This window comes from Salmo salar, chromosome 06, assembly GCF_965601325.2.
Source record: "Salmo salar chromosome 06, fSalSal1, whole genome shotgun sequence".
Classification (NCBI taxonomy): Eukaryota; Metazoa; Chordata; class Actinopteri; order Salmoniformes; family Salmonidae; genus Salmo; species Salmo salar.
In genome coordinates this window covers 50,381,282-50,400,685 of record NC_138296.1, presented here as the reverse complement: position 1 = coordinate 50,400,685, position 19,404 = coordinate 50,381,282, and the positions used below count along the sequence as shown (strand labels likewise).

At 42.5% G+C, this 19,404-nt stretch overlaps 1 protein-coding gene across 1 annotated transcript; it reads left to right on the top strand.

The window, feature by feature from the left end:
- Positions 1–6,141: 6,141 nt before the first annotated feature.
- LOC106607445 (GTPase IMAP family member 8) lies at positions 6,142–19,404 on the top strand. The gene is made up of 3 exons (XM_014204399.3): positions 6,142–7,716; positions 8,081–8,665; positions 15,844–19,404. Exons 1-3 carry the CDS (start codon positions 6,918–6,920, stop codon positions 15,918–15,920), a joined length of 1,461 nt encoding a protein of 486 aa, XP_014059874.1. The 5' UTR covers positions 6,142–6,917; the 3' UTR covers positions 15,921–19,404.

Here is a 19,404-nt window from a genome sequence, read left to right as displayed (position 1 = left end):
GACTACGGTTTGCAACTGCACATTGGGACAAAGATTGTACTATTTGGAGAAATGTCCTCTGGTCTGATCAAACAAAAATAGAACTGTTGGCCATAATGACCATTGTTATGTTTGGAGGAAAAAGGAGGAAGCTTGCAAGCCGAAGAACACCATCCCAGCCGTGAATCACAGGGGTGGCAGCATCACGTTGTGGGGGTGCTTTGCTGCACTAGCGGTTCTGGGGGGGGGGGGGGCAGTGCCCCTGTGACAACAATTTTGGACCCCCTTACATAGCAAAATTAGTTATCGTTCTTTTTTTAATCCGTTATTAGTGGCAACGCGGAACACTAATTTAACCCACACATTTTCTAGAGGGATGGCTTCAGGCGGAACACAACAGTATCGTACCACATGCAATGATGCCAACTTTGCAATTTTGTTGCTAGATTTAGCAACTTTTCAGACGACCCTGGCAATTTTGTTTTTCAAACAGCACCTAGCAACAAATGTAGCTACTTTTAAAAATGTATTTGGAACTTTTAGCAACTTTTGAAAAGTGGCTCAAACGCTAAAATGCACGCATTTTCCCTCTGACACAAAGATGATTTTCTCTGTCACACACTGAATCACAACACACATGCCTGGCTGCAAAAGTGCATTGTGAGTGACGTCAACAGCAGGCGCTCAGCTCGTGCACAGGCAGCAGCAGACCAGCAGCAATTCCAGCAAATTGCAAATCATTGTTGGCTGACTGCAGCAGTACGAGTTTGACGAGCCAAACCCAATGAATATAGTTGGTCACGAATGTTTGATCTTGAACAGAACGCACAACATCAATCAACATCGTACAGCCAGAAGTACAGAAAAGAGTGGAAGTCTGTACCTGAACAAATGTCAAATCATATTTTTTGCTGAGATGGCCAGTCAATTTGAGTAACATTGTGTATTCTACGTAATGATGCAGTTTTACATTATCACGCAACGACATCACAACGTCATTTAGCAACTTTTAGCAACAAATCAACCTGCCTCTAGCAACTTACCCTGAAAATTAGTTGGCAACACTGACCACATGCATCTGCAAGTTTTTTTTCTATACATAAGTTGTAAGAAATTCCGCACGAATATTATAGTTCAAGCACAAAGAAGGAAATATAGAGGTGAGTAAAATTGTTAATATGTTGTATTTGTATTAAATGCATTACAGAAGTGTAACGTTAGATCAGCTAATCTTAACCTGGCTGTTTGTTACTTTGTGGCAGTATGAAAAGGATAAAATATATGATCAACAAACTCATGTTGCTGAGTTTTTTTACTTAAACCACACTCTGTAAACGCATTGTAACGTAAAACGGTTAGACATAAAGGGTAGTTACCTAGCTAGTCAGTTATTTTAAGTAAATTAATTAATAAGCGTGTTCCCCATTGCCTTTGCTCTTTAGTTTTCACCAAAATGAAGAGAAAGAAGGACATCAGTGAGACAGAGCCAGATGGTTCAGATGTGGAGAGAGCAAGAGAGAGCAGAGAGCCTGCAGAGAGAAAGAAGGAAGACTTGTCCATTGGAGAGACTGAGAGTGAAGGCATAGTAGAGCAGGAAAGTGAGACAGATGGAGAGACTGAGGCTGAGGCTGAGACACCAACAGAGGAGCCTCGTGCGTCCACAAGCAGTGGACCATCAGGTTTGTGATGTTGAATAAATCTGTGGTTACTTGTAAAGCAGTGCAATTAGTCAGTTTATATGGTGTATAGAAATGAGTTGGTTTGTGATTGAAATTAATTCTTATTTAACATGCTATTGGGCTTGTGATATAGATATCAGATGTATTTCAGAAGTTGCCTGATGGCAATGGTATATCTAAAATTACCCAAATAAATACTTTTAATTATATATTTTTTTCTTTGGCAGATATCAGCAAATCCCGGGAGGAACCACCGGTGCAGCCAATGATGAACATATACCCAAGAACTCTGATAGGGGACCGGAGGAGGAGCTTCCAGGCAGCCTGGTACCATATGGCATGGCTTGAATATTCAAAAAAATCAGACTCTGTGTTTTGTTACGCCTGCAGGCATTTTAGCCCTCCCAAAGTCTCAGAGACTGTATTTCATTCACAATTGGGTTTTAACAACTGGAAGAAGGCAACTTACAAAGAGGGGGGATTTGCAATTCATGCAAGGTCTGAGCGGCACAAACAAGCAATGATTACATGGAGAGACTATCAGAAAGCTGTAAGAAGTAATGCAACACTGGTAAATGCCCTAAACAAGGAACACAACAAACAGGTTCAAGAAAATCGGGACTATATTAAAACAATAGGAGAAGTACTACGACTTACAGCCACACAAACATTGCACAAAGAGGAGACAATGAGTCTGCAGAGTCAGATAATAAAGGGAACTTCATGGCAATCCTAGAAACAATAGCTAAGCATGACACAACTGTGAAAAAAAGTTGACTTCCATTCATAATGCAAAATATACAAGCAAAGGGATTCAGAATGAGGTTCTGAGTTGTTTGGCAGACATGGTTCGAACAAAAATGATACAAGAAGTGAAAGACAGTGAGGTCTTTAGCATAATGGCAGACGAAACAAAAGATGTTAAAAAAAAGGAGCAGATATCTCTAGTACTCATGTACTATTTCAGAGGAGCTGTCCATGAGAGCTTTCTCCACTTTGAATCGGCTGATCGACTAGATGCAGCAGGGCTTACTGACAAAATAATACACATATTAGAAAGTCATGGTCTTGAATACAAAAACAACCTAGTAGGCCAAGCATATGACGGTGCTTCCGTTATGAGTGGCAAGCATTCAGGCGTCCAGGCACGCATTAAAGAACAAGCAAAGCATGCCTTTTACATCCACTGCAGTGCACACTGTCTAAACTTAGTTTTAGTGGATACAGTCAAAGCTGTCCCTGATGTAGGACAGTTCTTCTCCTTACTAGAAAGACTTTACGTCTTCACATCTGGGTCATATGTGCATCAAAAATGGCTTAGCATACAAAAAGAGATGTACCCAGGTGCACCTAGAAAGCTTCAGAGACTAAGTGACACTCGCTGGGCATGTCAATATATTGCTCTACATACTATTATGGATAGATTACCTGCCATCAAGTGAGTCCTGCAAGACATAGTCCAAGAACACAATGGTGACAGATCTGTTGAGGCACGAGGTCTGCTTGCACAGATAGATTTACAATTCATTATGTGACTTGTTACTACACTCCATAAAGTGTTTGGAGAAGCAACATTTCTATCAGATGTGCTACAGTCTTCATCACTTGACCTGTCAAAGGCTGTTGATTTAGTTGAAGCCTTAGTTCAAACTTTGAATGACTACAGGGATGAGTCATTTTTTGATGACCTATGGAATGAAGTGTAGAACACAGCTGAGCAATGTGATACTGCAATACACCCCCCTGCAAAACGACCAAAAAAGCAAAGCTCTCAATTTAATGGAGACGGTGTACTCAGTACAGTGGGTCAGAGGTCAGATTCAGAACATGAAAAAGGCAGTTTTCGTACAACCCTTTTCTACCCTGATTTAGATCATATGCTCAATGAGCTTAACAGAAGGTTCCCTAGCAAAAACTGTGACATAATGAATGGCATCCAAACTCTAAACCCTACAAGTGATGTGTTTCTCAAAGAGAAGTCCCTGTTTCCATTTGCTAGAATGTATGAATCAAATATTGAGGACTTGGGGCATGAACTAGATCAGTTCAGAAGAATTTTAGAAAGGAAAATACAGAGTGGCATGCAGAGACCCTGCAGTGTAGTAGAGCTGGCATTATTCATTAAGCCTTATAAAGAGGTTTGCTTTGAGCTCTTTAAACTGTGCAAGATAGCTATTTCAATCCCTGTTAGTACTGCTTCTTGTGAACTGAGTTTTTCTGCACTAAAGCTGGTGAAAACGTATCTCAGGTCCACAATGTCAGATGACAGATTAAGCAATTTAGGTGTATTAAGTATTGAGTCAAGGAGGGCAAAGGCCTTGCGTCTAGATTAATTTGCTGATCTTTTTGCAAAAAAACACAAAAACCGGAGAATACAGTACTGATACTGAATATGTAATGCAAATGAAAATTATAATGAAAATGCAAATAAATTGTTGAATGATTATGAACATGGTCTTTTGCCTGCTAATGCCTGCAATGCAGTGAAGAAAACGATATGAAAACAATAACGTCTAATGCAACTGGCCGCTCTAATAGTACAACTGTCCCCAGCCTGGCCTCCCCAGTTGAAATGGTCTAGAACCACCACTGCTTTGCTGCAGGAGGGACTGGTGCGCTTCACAAAATAGATGGCATCATGAGGATGGAAAATTATGTGGATAAATTGAAGCAACATCTCAAGACATCAGTCAGGAAGTTAAAGCTTGGTCGCAAATGGGTCTTCCAAATGGACAATGACCCCAAGCATACTTCCAAAGTTGTGCCAAAATGGCTTAAGGACAACAAGTCAAGGTATTGGAGTGGCTATCACAAAGCCCTGACCTCAATCCTATAGAAAATGTGTGGGCAGAACTGAAAAAGCATGTGCGAGCAAGGAGCCCTAGAAACCTGACTCAGTTACACCAGCTCTGTCAGGAGGAATGGGCCAAAATTCACCCAACTTATTGTGGGAAGCTTGTGGAAGGCTACCCGAAAAGTTTGAACCAAGTTAAATAATTTAAAGGCAATGCTACCAAATACTAATTGAGTGAATGTAAACTTCTGACCCACTGGGAAGTGATGAAAGAAATAAAAGCTGAAATAAATCATTCTCTCTACTATTATTCTGACATTTCACATTCTTAAAATAAAGTGGTGATCTTAACTAATCTAAGACAGGGATTTTTTACGCGGATTAAATATCAGGAATTGTGAAACTGAGTTTTGTCCATTTGGAAGACCCATTTGCGATCAAGCTTTAACTTCCTGACTGATGTCTTGAGATGTTGCTTCAATTTATCCACATAATTTTCCATCCGCGTGATGCCATCTATTTTGTGAAGTGCACCAGTCCCTCCTGCAGCAAAGCACCCCCACAACATGATGCTGCCACCCCCATGCTTCACGGCTGGGATGGTGTTCTTCGGCTTGCAAGCCTCCCCCTTTTTCCTCCAAACATAACGATGGTCATTATGGCCAAACAGTTCCATTTTTGTTTGATCAGACCAGAGGACATTTCTCCAAATAGTACGATCTTTGTCTCCATGTGTAGTTGCAAACCGTAGTCTGGCTTTTTTATCGCGGTTTTGGAGGAGTGGCTTCTTCCTTGCTGAGCGTTCTTTCGGGTTATGTCAATATAGGACTTGTTTTACTGTGGATATAGATACTTTTGTACCTGTTTCCTCCAGTATCTTCACAAGGTCCTTTGCTGTTGTTCTGGGATTGATTTGCACTTTTTGCATCAAAGTACGTTCATCTCTAGGAGACAGAACGCGTCTCCTTCCTGAGCGGTATGACAGCTGCGTGGTCCCATGGTGTTTATACTTGCGTACTATTGTTTGTACAGATGAACGTGGTACTTTCAGGCGTTTGGAAATTGCTCCCAAGGATGAACCAGACTTGTGGAGGTCTAAAAAAAAATATTCTGAAGTCTTGGCTGATTTCTTTTGATTTTCTCATGATGTCAAGCAAATTTGCACTGAGTTGAAAGGTAGGCCTTGAAATACATCCACAGGTACACCTCCAATTGACTCAAATTATGTAATTTAGCCTATCAGAAGCTTCTAAAGCCATGACATAATTTTCTGGAATTTTCCAAGCTGTTTTAAAGCCCAGTCAACTTAGTGTATGTGAACTTCTGACCCACTGGAATTGTGATGCAGTGAATTATAAGTGAAATAATTTGTCTGTAAACAATTGTTGGAGAAATTACTTGTGTCATGCACAAAGTAGATGTCCTAACTGACTTGCCAAAACTATAGTTTGTTAACAAGAAATTTGTGGTGGTTGAAAAACGAGTTTTAATGACTCAAACCTAAGTGTATGTAAACTTCACACTTCAACTGTACATAAACCACACATTTCTGGTCTGCATTTCAAATGTTGTCTTTTTTGTAAATACCCTATTTCAATATGATCATCATCTCTCTCCCTCCTCCCTCATTCTCCCTCTCTCACACGTGTTCCTCCAATGTCTGTATTATAAATAGAGTGCAGCATTGGGGGCATTCTTCCCACAGCTGTAACCACCGTAACTTCTCTCCAGCGCTGCTCCTCACTTTGTCTCTGTCTGTAGCAGTATGTCGTGCTGGTTTGCTTCACCTCAATATGACCAGTCATTTCCCCGAAGCTGCATGGTGTTGACTTCCTGTCTGCGCAATCTTCGCTCTTGAGAAGATAAATAAAAAAAGAGAAAAAACGTAGTTCCAGGGAAGAAGGGGCAAGACAGAAAGACCTACAGAGAGAAAGGGAGAAAGAAAAGGGGAGGAACAGAGAGAAGGAGAGACAAAGAGAGAATGGGGAAACAGTGAGTGAAAGAGAGCGAGAGAGCGAGAGAGAGAGTGGGGTGGGATAGAGTGAAATGTTCTGCGATTGAATGAGAGTGAGAATGATACGGAGAGAGAATAGAAGAGGAAACCTTTTTGACTGCCAGCATTTTGTGGACCGGTCAGGATACACCATATGACAGACTACTGGTATCCCTTGAAGGAGCAGGAGGGAAAAAGCATGGAGGTGGAGGGGTGAGAAAGAAAACAAGAGGCTAGAGACAAAATGGCTACATTCTCCACTGGCTCTGAATTTGGTACCGGTAGGTGAGTTTAGTTCTGTAGCTCTGCTCCTCTATGTTTCGCTACAGATATTAATCTGCACTCTTCCATGGACAATCCCAACAGAAGCTACTGTCAGTTATAGCTCTCTCTTCTCTGGCCATCTGACAGCATAGACATTAAAACAGGAAATTATCTTTTGCTCACTACCTTTCCGCCTTGGGGAGCTCAAATGGAGAGTCCAAACATCTGCCAGTCGTTGTCATCTCCGGCAGTTGAACCCTTCTGTCATCTCCCGGAGCGTAGGCTTCTGTTGCTGGGGGGACCAGGAGCTGGGAAGAGCACCACAGGGAATGCCATCCTAGGTGAGGAGGTCTTCCAGACTGGGACAGAGACTATCCACAGCACCGTTGGCCACGGGGGGGTCTGCAGGAGGCGTATCACCGTGGTCGACACCCCAGGCTGGATTATACCCCATGACTCAGCGGATGATACCACCGGGGTCCCGCCAGAGCGGGCTAGCAAGGAGGGACCATGTGTCGGTGCCACCCTCTGTCCCCCAGGGCCCCACGCGCTCCTGGTGGTGGTCCCCGTGTCACAGCCCTTCACAGAGGGCCACAGGAAGGCTGCAGAGAAGCAGCTGGGTCATCTAGGAGGAGGGGCCTGGAGGTCCACCATGGTGCTCTTCACTGGGGTTGACCAGCTACCTGAGGGGACATTCGTAGAGGAGTTCATTGCAGCTAGGGAGCCCCTTCAGTGGCTGGTGGAGAGGTGTGGTAACAGATACCATGGCCTGGATAGTAACACACAGCAGAGTGGGGATGACAACACGGTAAACACACAAGTTCAGGAGCTGCTGGAGAAGGTAGAGGAGCAGGTTAAGGAAAACCATGGCTGGTATTTTGCAGTAAACGAACTGATTCTGCTAGAGGAAGAGCAGGCAAGGAAGGCGGTGGAAGAGAGGCGGATGAGAGAGGAGCGGGAGGAGAGGGAGAGGCAGAGGCTGCGGATGGTCGGAGGCCCTCCCAGAGGTGACCAGCTCTTATTGCCTTCACTCTTAGAAGAAAGGGTTTCAAAAGGGTTCTCCAGCTATCCCCACGGGAGAACCATTTGAAGAACCCTTTTGGATTCCATGTAGAACCCTCTGTGGAAAGGGTTCTACATGGAACCCCTAAAGGGTTCTACCTGGGACCTAAAAGGGTTTTTAACAACGGTTAATTTAATAACACCGGTTAACAGGGTTCTCCCATGGGGACACCTGAAGAACCTTTTTAAATATAACCTGCTTTTCTAAGAGTTTTGTATACTTGGCATAATAGTTCATAAAAGTTCATAAAGGTTTAAATAAATAACATACACGTTATAAAGCTTTCTATCTCTCCCTGTCTCTCACAGAGCTGAGGGTCCTCTTGCTGGGCTGGAAAGGAGTGGGAAAAAGTTCTGTAGGGAACACCATCCTGGGCCGTCGGGACTTTGAGTCGGGGACAGAGACGGCGCAGAGCCTTAGGAGGCAGGCCGAGGTGGCCGGACGCAGGGTCACCATTGTTGACACGCCTGGCTGGGACTGGTTCTCCATAAGACGCACCCCGAAACACGTCAGACAGGAGTCAAAGCGAGGGGCTACCCTCCTCCGGCCTGGCCCCCACACCCTTCTCCTGGTGCTGCCCATCATCTCCACCCTCACTTCACGCAAGAGGCGGACCCTGGAGGCCCACCTGGAGGGCCTGTTTGGTGATAGGGCGTGTCTCCACACCATGGTGCTGTTCAGCTGCGGGGATTGGCTGGGCCGAACACCGGTCGAGGAGCACATTCAGAGGGGAGGGCGGGAGCTCCACAGGTTGTTGGAATACTGTGGAAACTATTATCACGTGGTGGACAGCAAGATGCCAGGGAAGGACACAAGAAACATCTCAGATCTGCTGGACAAAATAGAGGAAATGATCAGAGAGAACGGTGATGAGGCCTTCTTGCCAATACAGAGTGAGTATACGGTAGATGATACTGAACCGCTATCTTCTTTCCCTGCTGTCATTAATTCACTTCTGGATGAAATTCATGTACACTACCGTTCAACAGTTTGGGGTCGCTTAGAAATGTCCTTATTTTTTAAAGAAAAGCACGTTTTTTTATCCATTCAAATAACATCAAATTGATCAGAAATACAGTGTAGGCATGGTTAATGTTGTAAATGACTATGGTACCTGGAAACGTACAGATGCCCATTATCAGCAACCTTCACTCATGTGTTCCAATGGCACATTGTGTTAGCTAATCCAAGTTTATCATTTTAAAAGGCCAATTTATCATGAGAAAACGCTTTTGTAATTATGTTAGCACAGCATAAAACTGTTGTCCTAATTAAAGAAGCAATAAAACTGGACTTCTTTAGACAGGTTGACAATCTGGAGTGTCAGCAATTGTGGGTTCGATTATATGCTCAAAATGGGCAGAAACAAAGAACTTTCGTCTGAAACTCATCAGTCTATTCTTGTTCTGAGAAATGAAGGCCATGTGAGAAATTGCCAAGAAACTGAAGATCTCGTACAACGCAGTGTACAGTCAGGGCCAAATATTAATTTCCACAAAGATTGCTGCTTCAGTGTCTTTAGATATTTAGTTACTATGGAATACTGAAGTATAATTACAAGCAAGTGTCAAATGCTTTTATTGACAATTACATGAAGTTGATGCAAAAAGTCAATATTTGCAGTGTTGACCCTTCTTTTTCAAGACCTCTGCAATCCGCCCTGGCATGCTGTCAATTAACTTCTGGGCCACATCCTGACTGATGGCAGCCCATTCTTGCATAATCAATGCTTGGAGTTTGTCAGAATTTGTGGGTTTTTGTTTGTCCACCTGCCTCTTGAGGATTGACCACAAGTTCTCAATGGGATTAAGGTCTGGGGAGTTTCCTGGCCATGGAGCCAAAATATCGATGTTTTGTTCCCCGAGCCACTTAGTTATCACTTTTGCCTTATGGCAAGGTGCTCCAACATGCTGGAAAAAGCATTGTTTGTCACCAAACTGTTCCTGGATGGTTGGGAGAAGTTGCTCTCGGAGGATGTATTGGTACCATTCTTTATTCATGGCTGTGTTCTTTGGCAAAATTGTGAGTGAGCCCACTCCCTTGGCTGAGAAGCACCCCACACATGAATGGTCTCAGGATGCTTTATTGTTGGCATGACACAGGACTGATGGTAGCGCTCACCTTGTCTTCTCCGGGCAAACTTTTTTCCGGATGCCCCAAACAATCGGAAAGGGGATTCATCAGAGAAAATGATTTTACCCCAGTCCTCAGCAGTCCAATCCCTGTACCTTTTTCAGAATACCAGTCTGTCCCTGATGTTTTTCCTGGAGAGAAGTGGCTTCTTTGCTGCCATTCTTAACACCAGGCCATCCTCCAAAAGTCTTCGCCTCACACCTGCCTGCTGCTATTCCTGAGCAAGCTCTGTACTGGTGGTGCCCCGATCCCGCAGCTGAATCAACTTTAGGAGACGGTCCTGGCACAACTTTCTTGGGTGCCCTGAAGCCTTCTTCACAACAATTGAACCGCTCTCCTTGAAGTTATTGATGATCAGATAAATGGTTGATTTAGGTGCAATCTTACTGGCAGCAATATCCTTGCCTGTGAATCCCTTTTTGTGCAAAGCAATGATGACGATACGTGTTTCCTTGCATGTAACCATGGTTGTCAAGCACCACCCTACTTTTGAAGCTTCCAGTCTGTTATTCGAACTCAATCAGCATCACAGAGTGATCTCCAGCCTTGTCCTCGTCAACACTCACACCTGTGTTAACGAGAGAATCACTGACATGATGTCAGCTGGTCCTTTTGTGGCAGGGCTGAAATGCAGTGGAAAGGTTTTTGGGGGATTCAGTTAATTTTCATGGCAAATAGGGACTTTGCAATTAATTGCAATTCATCTGATCACTCTTCATAACATTCTGGAGTATATGCAAATTGCCATCATACAAACTGAGGCAGCAGACTTTGTGAAAATGTATATTTGTGTCATTCTCAAAACTTTTGGCCACGACTGTACTACTCCCTTCACAGAACAGAGCAAACTGGCTCTAACCAGAATAGAAAGAGGCGTGGGAGGCCTTGGTGCACAACTGAGCAAGAGGACAAGTACATTAGAGTGTCTAGTTTGAGAAACAGACACCTCACAAGTCCTCAACTGGCAGCTTCATTAAATAGTACCTGCAAAACACCAGTCTCAACGTCAACAGTGAAGAGGCTGCTGGCCTTCTAGGCAGAGTTGCAAAGAAAAAGCCATATCTCTGACTGGCCAATAAAAATAAAATAATAAGATGGGCAAAAGAACACAGACATTGGACAGAGGAACTCTGCCTAGAAGGCCAGCATCCCAGAGATACCTGTTCACTGTTGACGTTGAGACTGTTGTTTTGCGGGAGACACTCTAATGTTCTTGTCCTCTTGCTCAGTTGTGCACCAGGGCTTCCCACTCCTCTTTCTATTCTGGTTAGAGCCAGTTTGCTCTGTTCTGTGAAGGGAGTAGTACACAGCGTTGTACGAGATCTTCAGTTTCTTGGCAATTTCTCGCATGGAATAGCCTTAATTTCTCAGAACAAGAATAGACTGACGAGTTTCAGACGAAAGTCCTTTGTTTCTGACCATTTTGAGCCTGTAATCGAACCCACAAATGCTGATGCTCCAGATACTAGTCTAAAGAAGGCCAGTTTTATTGCTTCTTTAATCAGGTCAACAGTTTTCCGCTGTGCTAACATAATTGCAAAAGGGTTTTCTAATGATCAATTGGCCTTTTAAAATGATAAACTTGGATTAGCTAACACAATGCGCCATTAGAACACATAAGTGATGGTTGCTGATGGTGGGCCTATGTACGCCAATGTAGATATTCCATAAAAAATCTGCCGTTTCCAGCTACAATAGTCAGTTACAACATTAACAATGTCTACACTGTATTTCTGATCAATTTGATGTTATTTTAATCGACACAAAATGTGCTTATCTTTCAAAAACAAGGAATTTTCTAAGTGACCCCAAACATTTGAACAGTAGTGTATGTTGTTATGATTGTTTTTGTCAAGCATTTTTCTGTTATACAGTGCATTCGGAAAGTTTTCAGGCCGCTTGACGTTTTCCACATTTTGTTACGTTACGGCCTTATTCTAAAATGGATTAAATATTTTTTTTCCTTCATCAATCTACACACAATACCCCATAATGACAAAGCAAATTCAGGTTTTAGAAATGTTTGCAAATGTATAAAACAAAAAAACTGAAATATCACATTTACATAAGTATTCAGACCCTTTACTCAGTGCTTTGTTGAAGCACCTTTGGCAGTGATTACAGCCTCAAGTATTCTTGGGTATGACACTACAAGCTTGGCACACCTGTATCTGGGGAGTTTCTCCCATTCTTCTCTGCAGATCCTCTAAAGCTCTGTCAGGTTGAATGGGGAGCGTCGCTGCACAGCTATTTCCAGGTCTCTCCAGAGATGTTCGATCGGGTTCAATTCCGGGCTCTGGCTGAGCCACTCAAAGAAAATCAGACTTGTCCCGAAGCCATTCCTGCGTTGTCTAGGTTGTGTGCTTAGGGTCGTTGTCCTGTTGTTAGGTGAACCTTCACCCCAGTCTGAAGTCCTGAGTGCTCTGGAGCAGGTTTTCATCAAGAATCTTTGTCATATGCTCCGTTCATCTTTGCCTCGATCCTGACTAGTCTCCCAGTCCCTGCTGCTGAAAAACATTCCCACAGCATGATGCTGCCACCACCATGCTTCCACCACCATGCTTCACCGTAGGGATGGTGCCAGGTTTCCTCCAGACGTGATGCTTTGTATTCAGGCCAAAGAGTTCAATCTTGGTTTCATCAGACCAGAGACAGAGTCCTTCAGGTGCCATTTGGCAAACTCCAAGCGGCCTTTTACTGAGGAGTGGCTTCTGTCTGGCCACTCTACCTGATTGGTGGAGTGCTGCACAGATGGTTGTCCTTCTGGAAGGTTCTCCCATCTTCACAGAGGAACTCTGGAGCTCTATCAGAGTGACTATCGAATTCTTGGTCCCTTCCCTGACCAAGCCCCCTCCCCCCCACCCAATTGCTCAGTTCGGCTTATTTTTCTGGCACCACTCTCCCAGGGCCCTCACCTCCTCCCTTTAGGCTGTGTCGTCATTGTTGGTAATCAGGCCTACTACTGTTGTGTCATCTGCAAACTTGATGATGGAGTTGGAGGCGTGCATAGCCACGCAGTCATGGGTAAACAGGGAGAACAGGAGGGGGATGAGCACGCACCCATGTGGGGCCCCTGTGTTGAGGATCAGCGAAGTGGAGGTGTTGTTTCCTACCTTCACCACCTGAGGGTCATCTGACAGGAAGTCCAGGACCCAGTTGCACAGGGCGGGGTTTCAGACCCAGGGCCCCAAGCTTAATGATGAGGTTGGAGGGTACTATGCTGTTCATTGACTATATGCTGAGCTATAGTCAATGAACAGCATTCTTACCTAGGTATTCCTCTTGTCCAGATGGGATAGGGCAGTGTGCAGTGCGATGGCGATTGCATCGTCTGTGTATCTATTGGGGGGGGTAAGAAAATTGAAGAGGGTCTAGGGTGTCAGGTAAGGTAGAGGTGATTTGATCCTTGACTAGCCTCTCAAAGCACTTTATGATGACAGAATTGAGTGCTACAGGATGATAGTCATTTTGTTCAGTTCCCTTTGCTTTCTTGGGTAGAGCATCAATGGTGGACATCTTTAAGCAAGTAGGAACTGGGACAGGAATATGTCCGTTAATACTCCAGCCAGCTGGTCTGTGCATGCTATGAGGACGTGGCTAGGGATGACGTCTGTGCCGGCAGCCTTGCGAGGGTTAACACGCCTAAATGTCTTAGTCACGTCAGCCACGGAGAAGGAGAGCCCAAAGTCCTTGGTAGCGGGCCACGTCGGTGAAACTGTGTTGTCCTCAAAGCGGGTGAAGAAAGTGTTTAGACTTCAGATTCCGCGACGTGGCTTGTTTTCCCTTTGTTGTCCGTGATTGTCTGTAGACCATGCACCTACGTCTTGTGTCTGAGCCATTGAATTGGGACTCCACTTTGTCTCTGTACTGATGTTTTGCCTGTTTGATTGCCTTACTGAGGGAATAACTACACTATTTGTATTCGGCCGTATTCCCAGTCAACTTGCCATGGTTAAATGCTGTGGTTTGCGCTTTCAGTTTTGTGCGAATGCTGCCATCTGGTTTGGGTAGGTTTTATTAGTCACAGTGGGTACAACATCTCCTATACACTTCCTGATGAACTCAGTCACCTTTTCCGTCTATTCATCGATGTAATTCTCAGAGGCTAGCCATGTCCCAGTCCGACTGATCAAAACAATCTTGAAGCATGGATTCCGATTGGTCAGACCAGCATTTAATAGACCTTAGCACGGGTACCTCCTGTTTGAGTTTCTCCCTATAGGAAGGTAGGAGAAAAATGGAGTCGTAATCAGATTTGCCTAAGGGAGGGCAGGGAAGCGCCTTTTAGGCATTTCGAAAAGGTGAGTAGCAGTGGTCCAATGTTTTGGTCCAATGTACTACCTTCAATGTGTTGCTAGAACTTCGTTAGCGTTTTCCTCAAATTTGCTTTGCTAAAATCTCCAGCTACAATAAATGCGGCCAAAGGATTTGTGATTTCCAGGTTGCATAAAGTCCAGTGTAGTTCTTTGAGGGCCGTTGTGGTATCGGCTTGAGGAGGAACATACACGGCTGTGACTCCCAAGATAATTCCCTTGGGAGGTAATACGGCCAGCATTTGATTGAGGTATTCTAGGTCGGGTGAACCAAAGAACTTGAGTTTCTGTATGTTATCACAATCGCATCATGAGTGGTTAATCATGAAACATACGCCCCCTCCTTTCTTCTTTATTCCTGCCTGCGCGATGCACTGAGAACCCAGATGGCTGAATGGACAGGGACAGTATATCCCGAAGGATACCCTCACCCTTAGCTCGTCTACTTAATTATCCAGAGACTGAACATTAGCAAGTAATATACTCGGTAGATGGTGTGCACGCCTCCTGAGTCGGACTAGAATTCCACTCTGAATACCTCTTCTCCACCGGCGGTGTTTTGGAGCAGCCTCTGGAAAAAGTTCAATTGTCCTGGGGGGTATGAACAAAGGATCCAATTCGGGAAATCGTATTCCTGGTCGTAATGCTGGTGAGTTACCGCTGCTCTGATATCCAAAAGTTATTTCCGGCTGTATGTAATAACACAAAACCTTTTCTGGGCTAATAATGTATGAAGTAACACACATAAAAATACTGCAAAGTTGCTTTGGAGCTAGAAGCAGAGCTGCCATATATGTCGGCGCCATCTTACTGTGTTTAGATTGCCAAGGATTTTTATTTATTTAATCAATTTCAGAATAAGGCTGTAATGTAACAAAATGTGGAAAAAGTCAAGGGGTCTGAAAAACTTTCCGAAAGCACTATATGTAGACACTGCTGGAGGTAATGAATATGAGATTGAAAAGTGGCATAGTTGCCCTTTAAAATCCTTAAGAGCCTATTGACACACCCATATAAAAAATCCCATCAAAATCTGCCAGTTTAAGATAGAAATATCCGTTTTTGCAAGGGATGTGTCTCAATCCACCGCATCTGCCTATGTCGGCCTCCCACATCTGCGGTGGAAGGTTACCAAGCTACAGCGGTGTTTGTCAGACCATGAGACATCCCAAAAAAATCGGTCTTCTCACATAAATGTCTGTGGCATCCGAACGGTTTGGCCTAACTATTATGACCACTGTATGGAAGGGAGAGACTCTTGTAAACCTGATGGTGTTCTCCGTTTTGCTCTACAACCCCCACAAGTGTCACGGGACTCGTCTGAAGGTAACCCATACAAACAATTGGAGGTATGGAGGTAGTTTTGTGCCAACAAAAATAAAGGGGTAAATATGTTGAAAAAACAAACATATTTCCTGAGGTTTCTTAAAAATGACACTTCAATTCCTTATGATTTATTTTTTGCTAGTCTTTTTTGCCATTCACGAATGTGTTATTCAATGTGTTTCTATGGGCTTAGTACTAAAGGCCAAATTCAATATTTTAACAAATTATTTTAACATTCTATACCCCCCCACCCCCCGAGGATAAGTTTTGAGATCATTGGGATCTTTTGTGTTTGACAGTGGATGAAGAAAGCCCTGAGTCATCTGAGAACAACAGCCCTGAAGAGGACTGTGGCAGAGGATGCCAGCTCCAGTAGTGACAACGGAGAGAGTAGCCAAGAGCACATTACACTGTAAGGTGGACACGATCCCGCACACCAAGCCAAAACATTCACATTTTAAAGTGACCTGGTGTAGAATTACACTGGAAATGAAAGAACACATACAATGCCTTCAGAAAGTATTCACACAACATGACTTTTTAAATGGAAAAAGTCAAGGGGTGTGTCGTGTCTTTGGGGTACCATTAAACTGAAGACATGTTTATCAATTAACTCCCTGTAATTATTATCACGCGATTAAACGGATTAATCGTTTAATTGTAATTAACTAGGAGATCGGGGCACCAAGGAAAATATTCAGATTACAAAGTTATAATTTTCCTAATATAACTTTCCTATATTATAACATCATATATTATATTCTATTATAGTATAGGCCGATTATCTTCTGGTTTAAATGGTGTATTTTACCTCGCGTCCAGTCTCATTCCAAACGTCGTAAATTGTTGTATCTGCACGAACCCAGTCTTTACTAAGAGTCATCCATACATCAATTGTCTTAAAATCATTTATTTACTAAACTAATTAATTCACAGAAAGTATACAAACAGTAATTATCATCACAAAGAATTGGTAGAGTAATGTGCCCTAGTGGGCTAAAACAGGCATGGCTGGTGTCTTGTTGAACAATGGGTCATAAAGGGCAGCTGAGAAGGTACAGAGTTCATTAATATTAACAATTGACAATTGAACGCTCACTCATTCGGGAACAATTGCAATCAATATATATTTACGCTCAGTGTGTCGTCGGGATCCTTGTTGGAGCGTCGTTCGGTTGGAGAGTTTTGTCCGCGTTCTCTCTCTCTCTCTCTCTCTCTCTCTCTCTCTCTCTCTCTCTCTCTCTCTGTTAGAATGGATCTTTCAAAGCGACATTCATTAATGTCGTCATAGAATGGGTGTTTCGTTGGTCTTCGCGTTCAATGATATAATTTACTTAGCTGCAGACTAATAATTAATATCAAAGACTTGTTCTTATTCTGTTGGTATCAATAGTCTAAAAGTTAACCACGTGGTATAGTTCACTTTCAGTAGAGTACTTGGATGGTCAAACCTATTGGCCAACTCGCAATGGAGTGGAGGCCGGGTCTGTTAGAAATGTAAATCAGGGTGTGTTTTATAGTGACCATAGAACAGGCTTGTCAAATGATGCCTGGTCCTGTCTGTGTCCCTGGGGGCGTGCCGATGACTGAGTTAAGCTTGGTACAGAAATATAATTCTATCACATTAACATCAGTACATAGCATCTCAATGTATTACAAATAGCTTTATCCTTATTAATACATTCTATACAACCATGTGAATGCAAGTCTCAAGGCTGAGGCTATTATATAAACCGTTTTATGGTAATATGGCTATATTGTCTCTTCTGAGTATCACAAAATTGTACCAAGCGGACCAGTTCGTAGCTGGATTCTTCACCAGTCTTCCATACCTTCTCCAGAACACAAATGTCGCTTGGCTCCCCAATTCTGTGAGTTGGAAGAATTTCCTGTGTCTCTCTATGGGCCATGTGGCCAGAGACTCTCCTGGAATTTTACCACTCCTTCACACAGGGACTGGGTGGGGGAAGGTAGGTTGGGGGATGGTGCAAAGGGGGGGGAGGGGGTCAACTGTCCTCCCTGTACTCAAAGAGGCCAACATCATGACAGGTGTGACGATTTTCTGAAGGCACTGTACATGTATTCAAAGTAGTTCGGTCAATCTTGAATTTCTGTGGCATTTGCAACCATGAAAAACACTTTAAAGGACAAATAATTGCACATCATTCATGTTTTTGTTTATATTGAAATGTTTATCAATGATAAAACATAATGCAAGTCCTTTATACTGCATGCAATACTTAGGGCAAGCACATTGACCCAGTATAGAGTCGTAGTGACATAATTTGGGCATTAAGAGATATCTATTATTTTGAATGCTAGAAAGTAGACAAAATAGATTGTATAGTTCAATGAAAACAAACAAACAAAAGCTATTAAAAGAAGGAAAATAATGTATATAATAAAAATATATGGGGGATTGGAAATGATGCAGATAATTACACTATCTGCAATATTAAAGCTGATCTCATTACAAAGCTATACAAGGTAACAGTAAACATGTCCCCCCACGAATGATGCAGCCTTGGGCCAATTAGTAACAACAATTCAAACAAGGGTAACACTATTTGAAGGAACACATATTATACACTAGAAATTAGTGGCTAAGTATGTAAATAAGTAGCTTAAGGCCTTTGTGTTATTAGCCATATGGCTTAATTAAGTGATTTGTTATTCAAACATTATAAGGCAAATATTACTAGTCAATCCTTAACCTCATTATAAGCTATAATAAATAGTTATTGTTAATAAATAGCAAGTTACACAAGAAACTGTCTCAATGTGGTACTAATAAGGGCATAGTACCTCAATATGTGTGACCATATTTTTACTTGCTGATTTTTTTCTCCATTAATGACCTCATTTGACAGGAAGGGGCACACCTCCCTCATATATACCATACAGCCAACATTCAAGTTACATTTTTATGTAAACAATTAGCAACTCAACCTCCAAATATACTTGCATACATGTTGGCTGTATTGCATATAATGTGGCATACTTACTATGACTGTGCTATGGGGTTGCCTCAACTGATGTGGTCACCTCAATTGAAATGTAAATGAAGGACAATTACATTGTGAGCAAAATTATTCATCATATCACTTTAGTAAATTATTTTTAAAGTGTTAAAGACTTACCCTAATTTACCTAAAATGTGTCATTGGTGTTACTACTCCTACTGGTGCCACAATTCTATCATAATGGTAGAAATTATTTAAAGTCATTAAGCTGCCATAATAGTTGATTTGAAATGGGAAGATGTACCCAAATACATTTAAATAATATCTGGAGAATGGACGTTTCCAAAATCCCCAAATGTCACAGCAATTCAAGAACGACCCAGTTGTCATTGTTTCCCTCAAGGAGTTATGGTAATTACAAATGCAACTATGCATTGTGAATACATTGTCTTAGAAATGCATGTGTTCTGGGCATCCTAAAGATAAAAGGCACTCTTAAAATAATCACATCAATCTAATCATTTTACCGGACTTTGGTTTGTGTCGTCAGAACAATACTTAACTGGATTGTAGTAATGGATGTTCTGTGAGACAGCACTGCCGTGTATTATTGAAATGTAACATTAACTTTTTCATTTGGAATATCGCAACTCTGACACTTCTAATGCTTTACTGAATGTTTTATATAGTAGTGCATTGCAGAACACATACTTAAAAATACATACACATGTTACTTGATGTTTAATTGCACTGAAATATGTGGCAATATATCTAAATAATTTTTTTGGGGGGGCTTCCCAGTTTTGCATGTTATTTTGGCATTAATACATGTTACATATCAGTTTGCAAACAATGTAAAAAATACATATAATTCATTAATAAAGCTGCATAAACACA

Excerpts from the sequence above, each read along its gene's own strand:
- LOC106607445 (XM_014204399.3), top strand. The coding sequence starts at position 6,918 with ATGGAGAGTCCAAACATCTGCCAGTCGTTGTCATCTCCGGCAGTTGAA. Across the intron at positions 7,717-8,080 it reads GGTCGGAGGCCCTCCCAGAG|AGCTGAGGGTCCTCTTGCTG; the intron begins GTGACCAGCTCT and ends TGTCTCTCACAG. Across the intron at positions 8,666-15,843 it reads GGCCTTCTTGCCAATACAGA|TGGATGAAGAAAGCCCTGAG; the intron begins GTGAGTATACGG and ends TGTGTTTGACAG.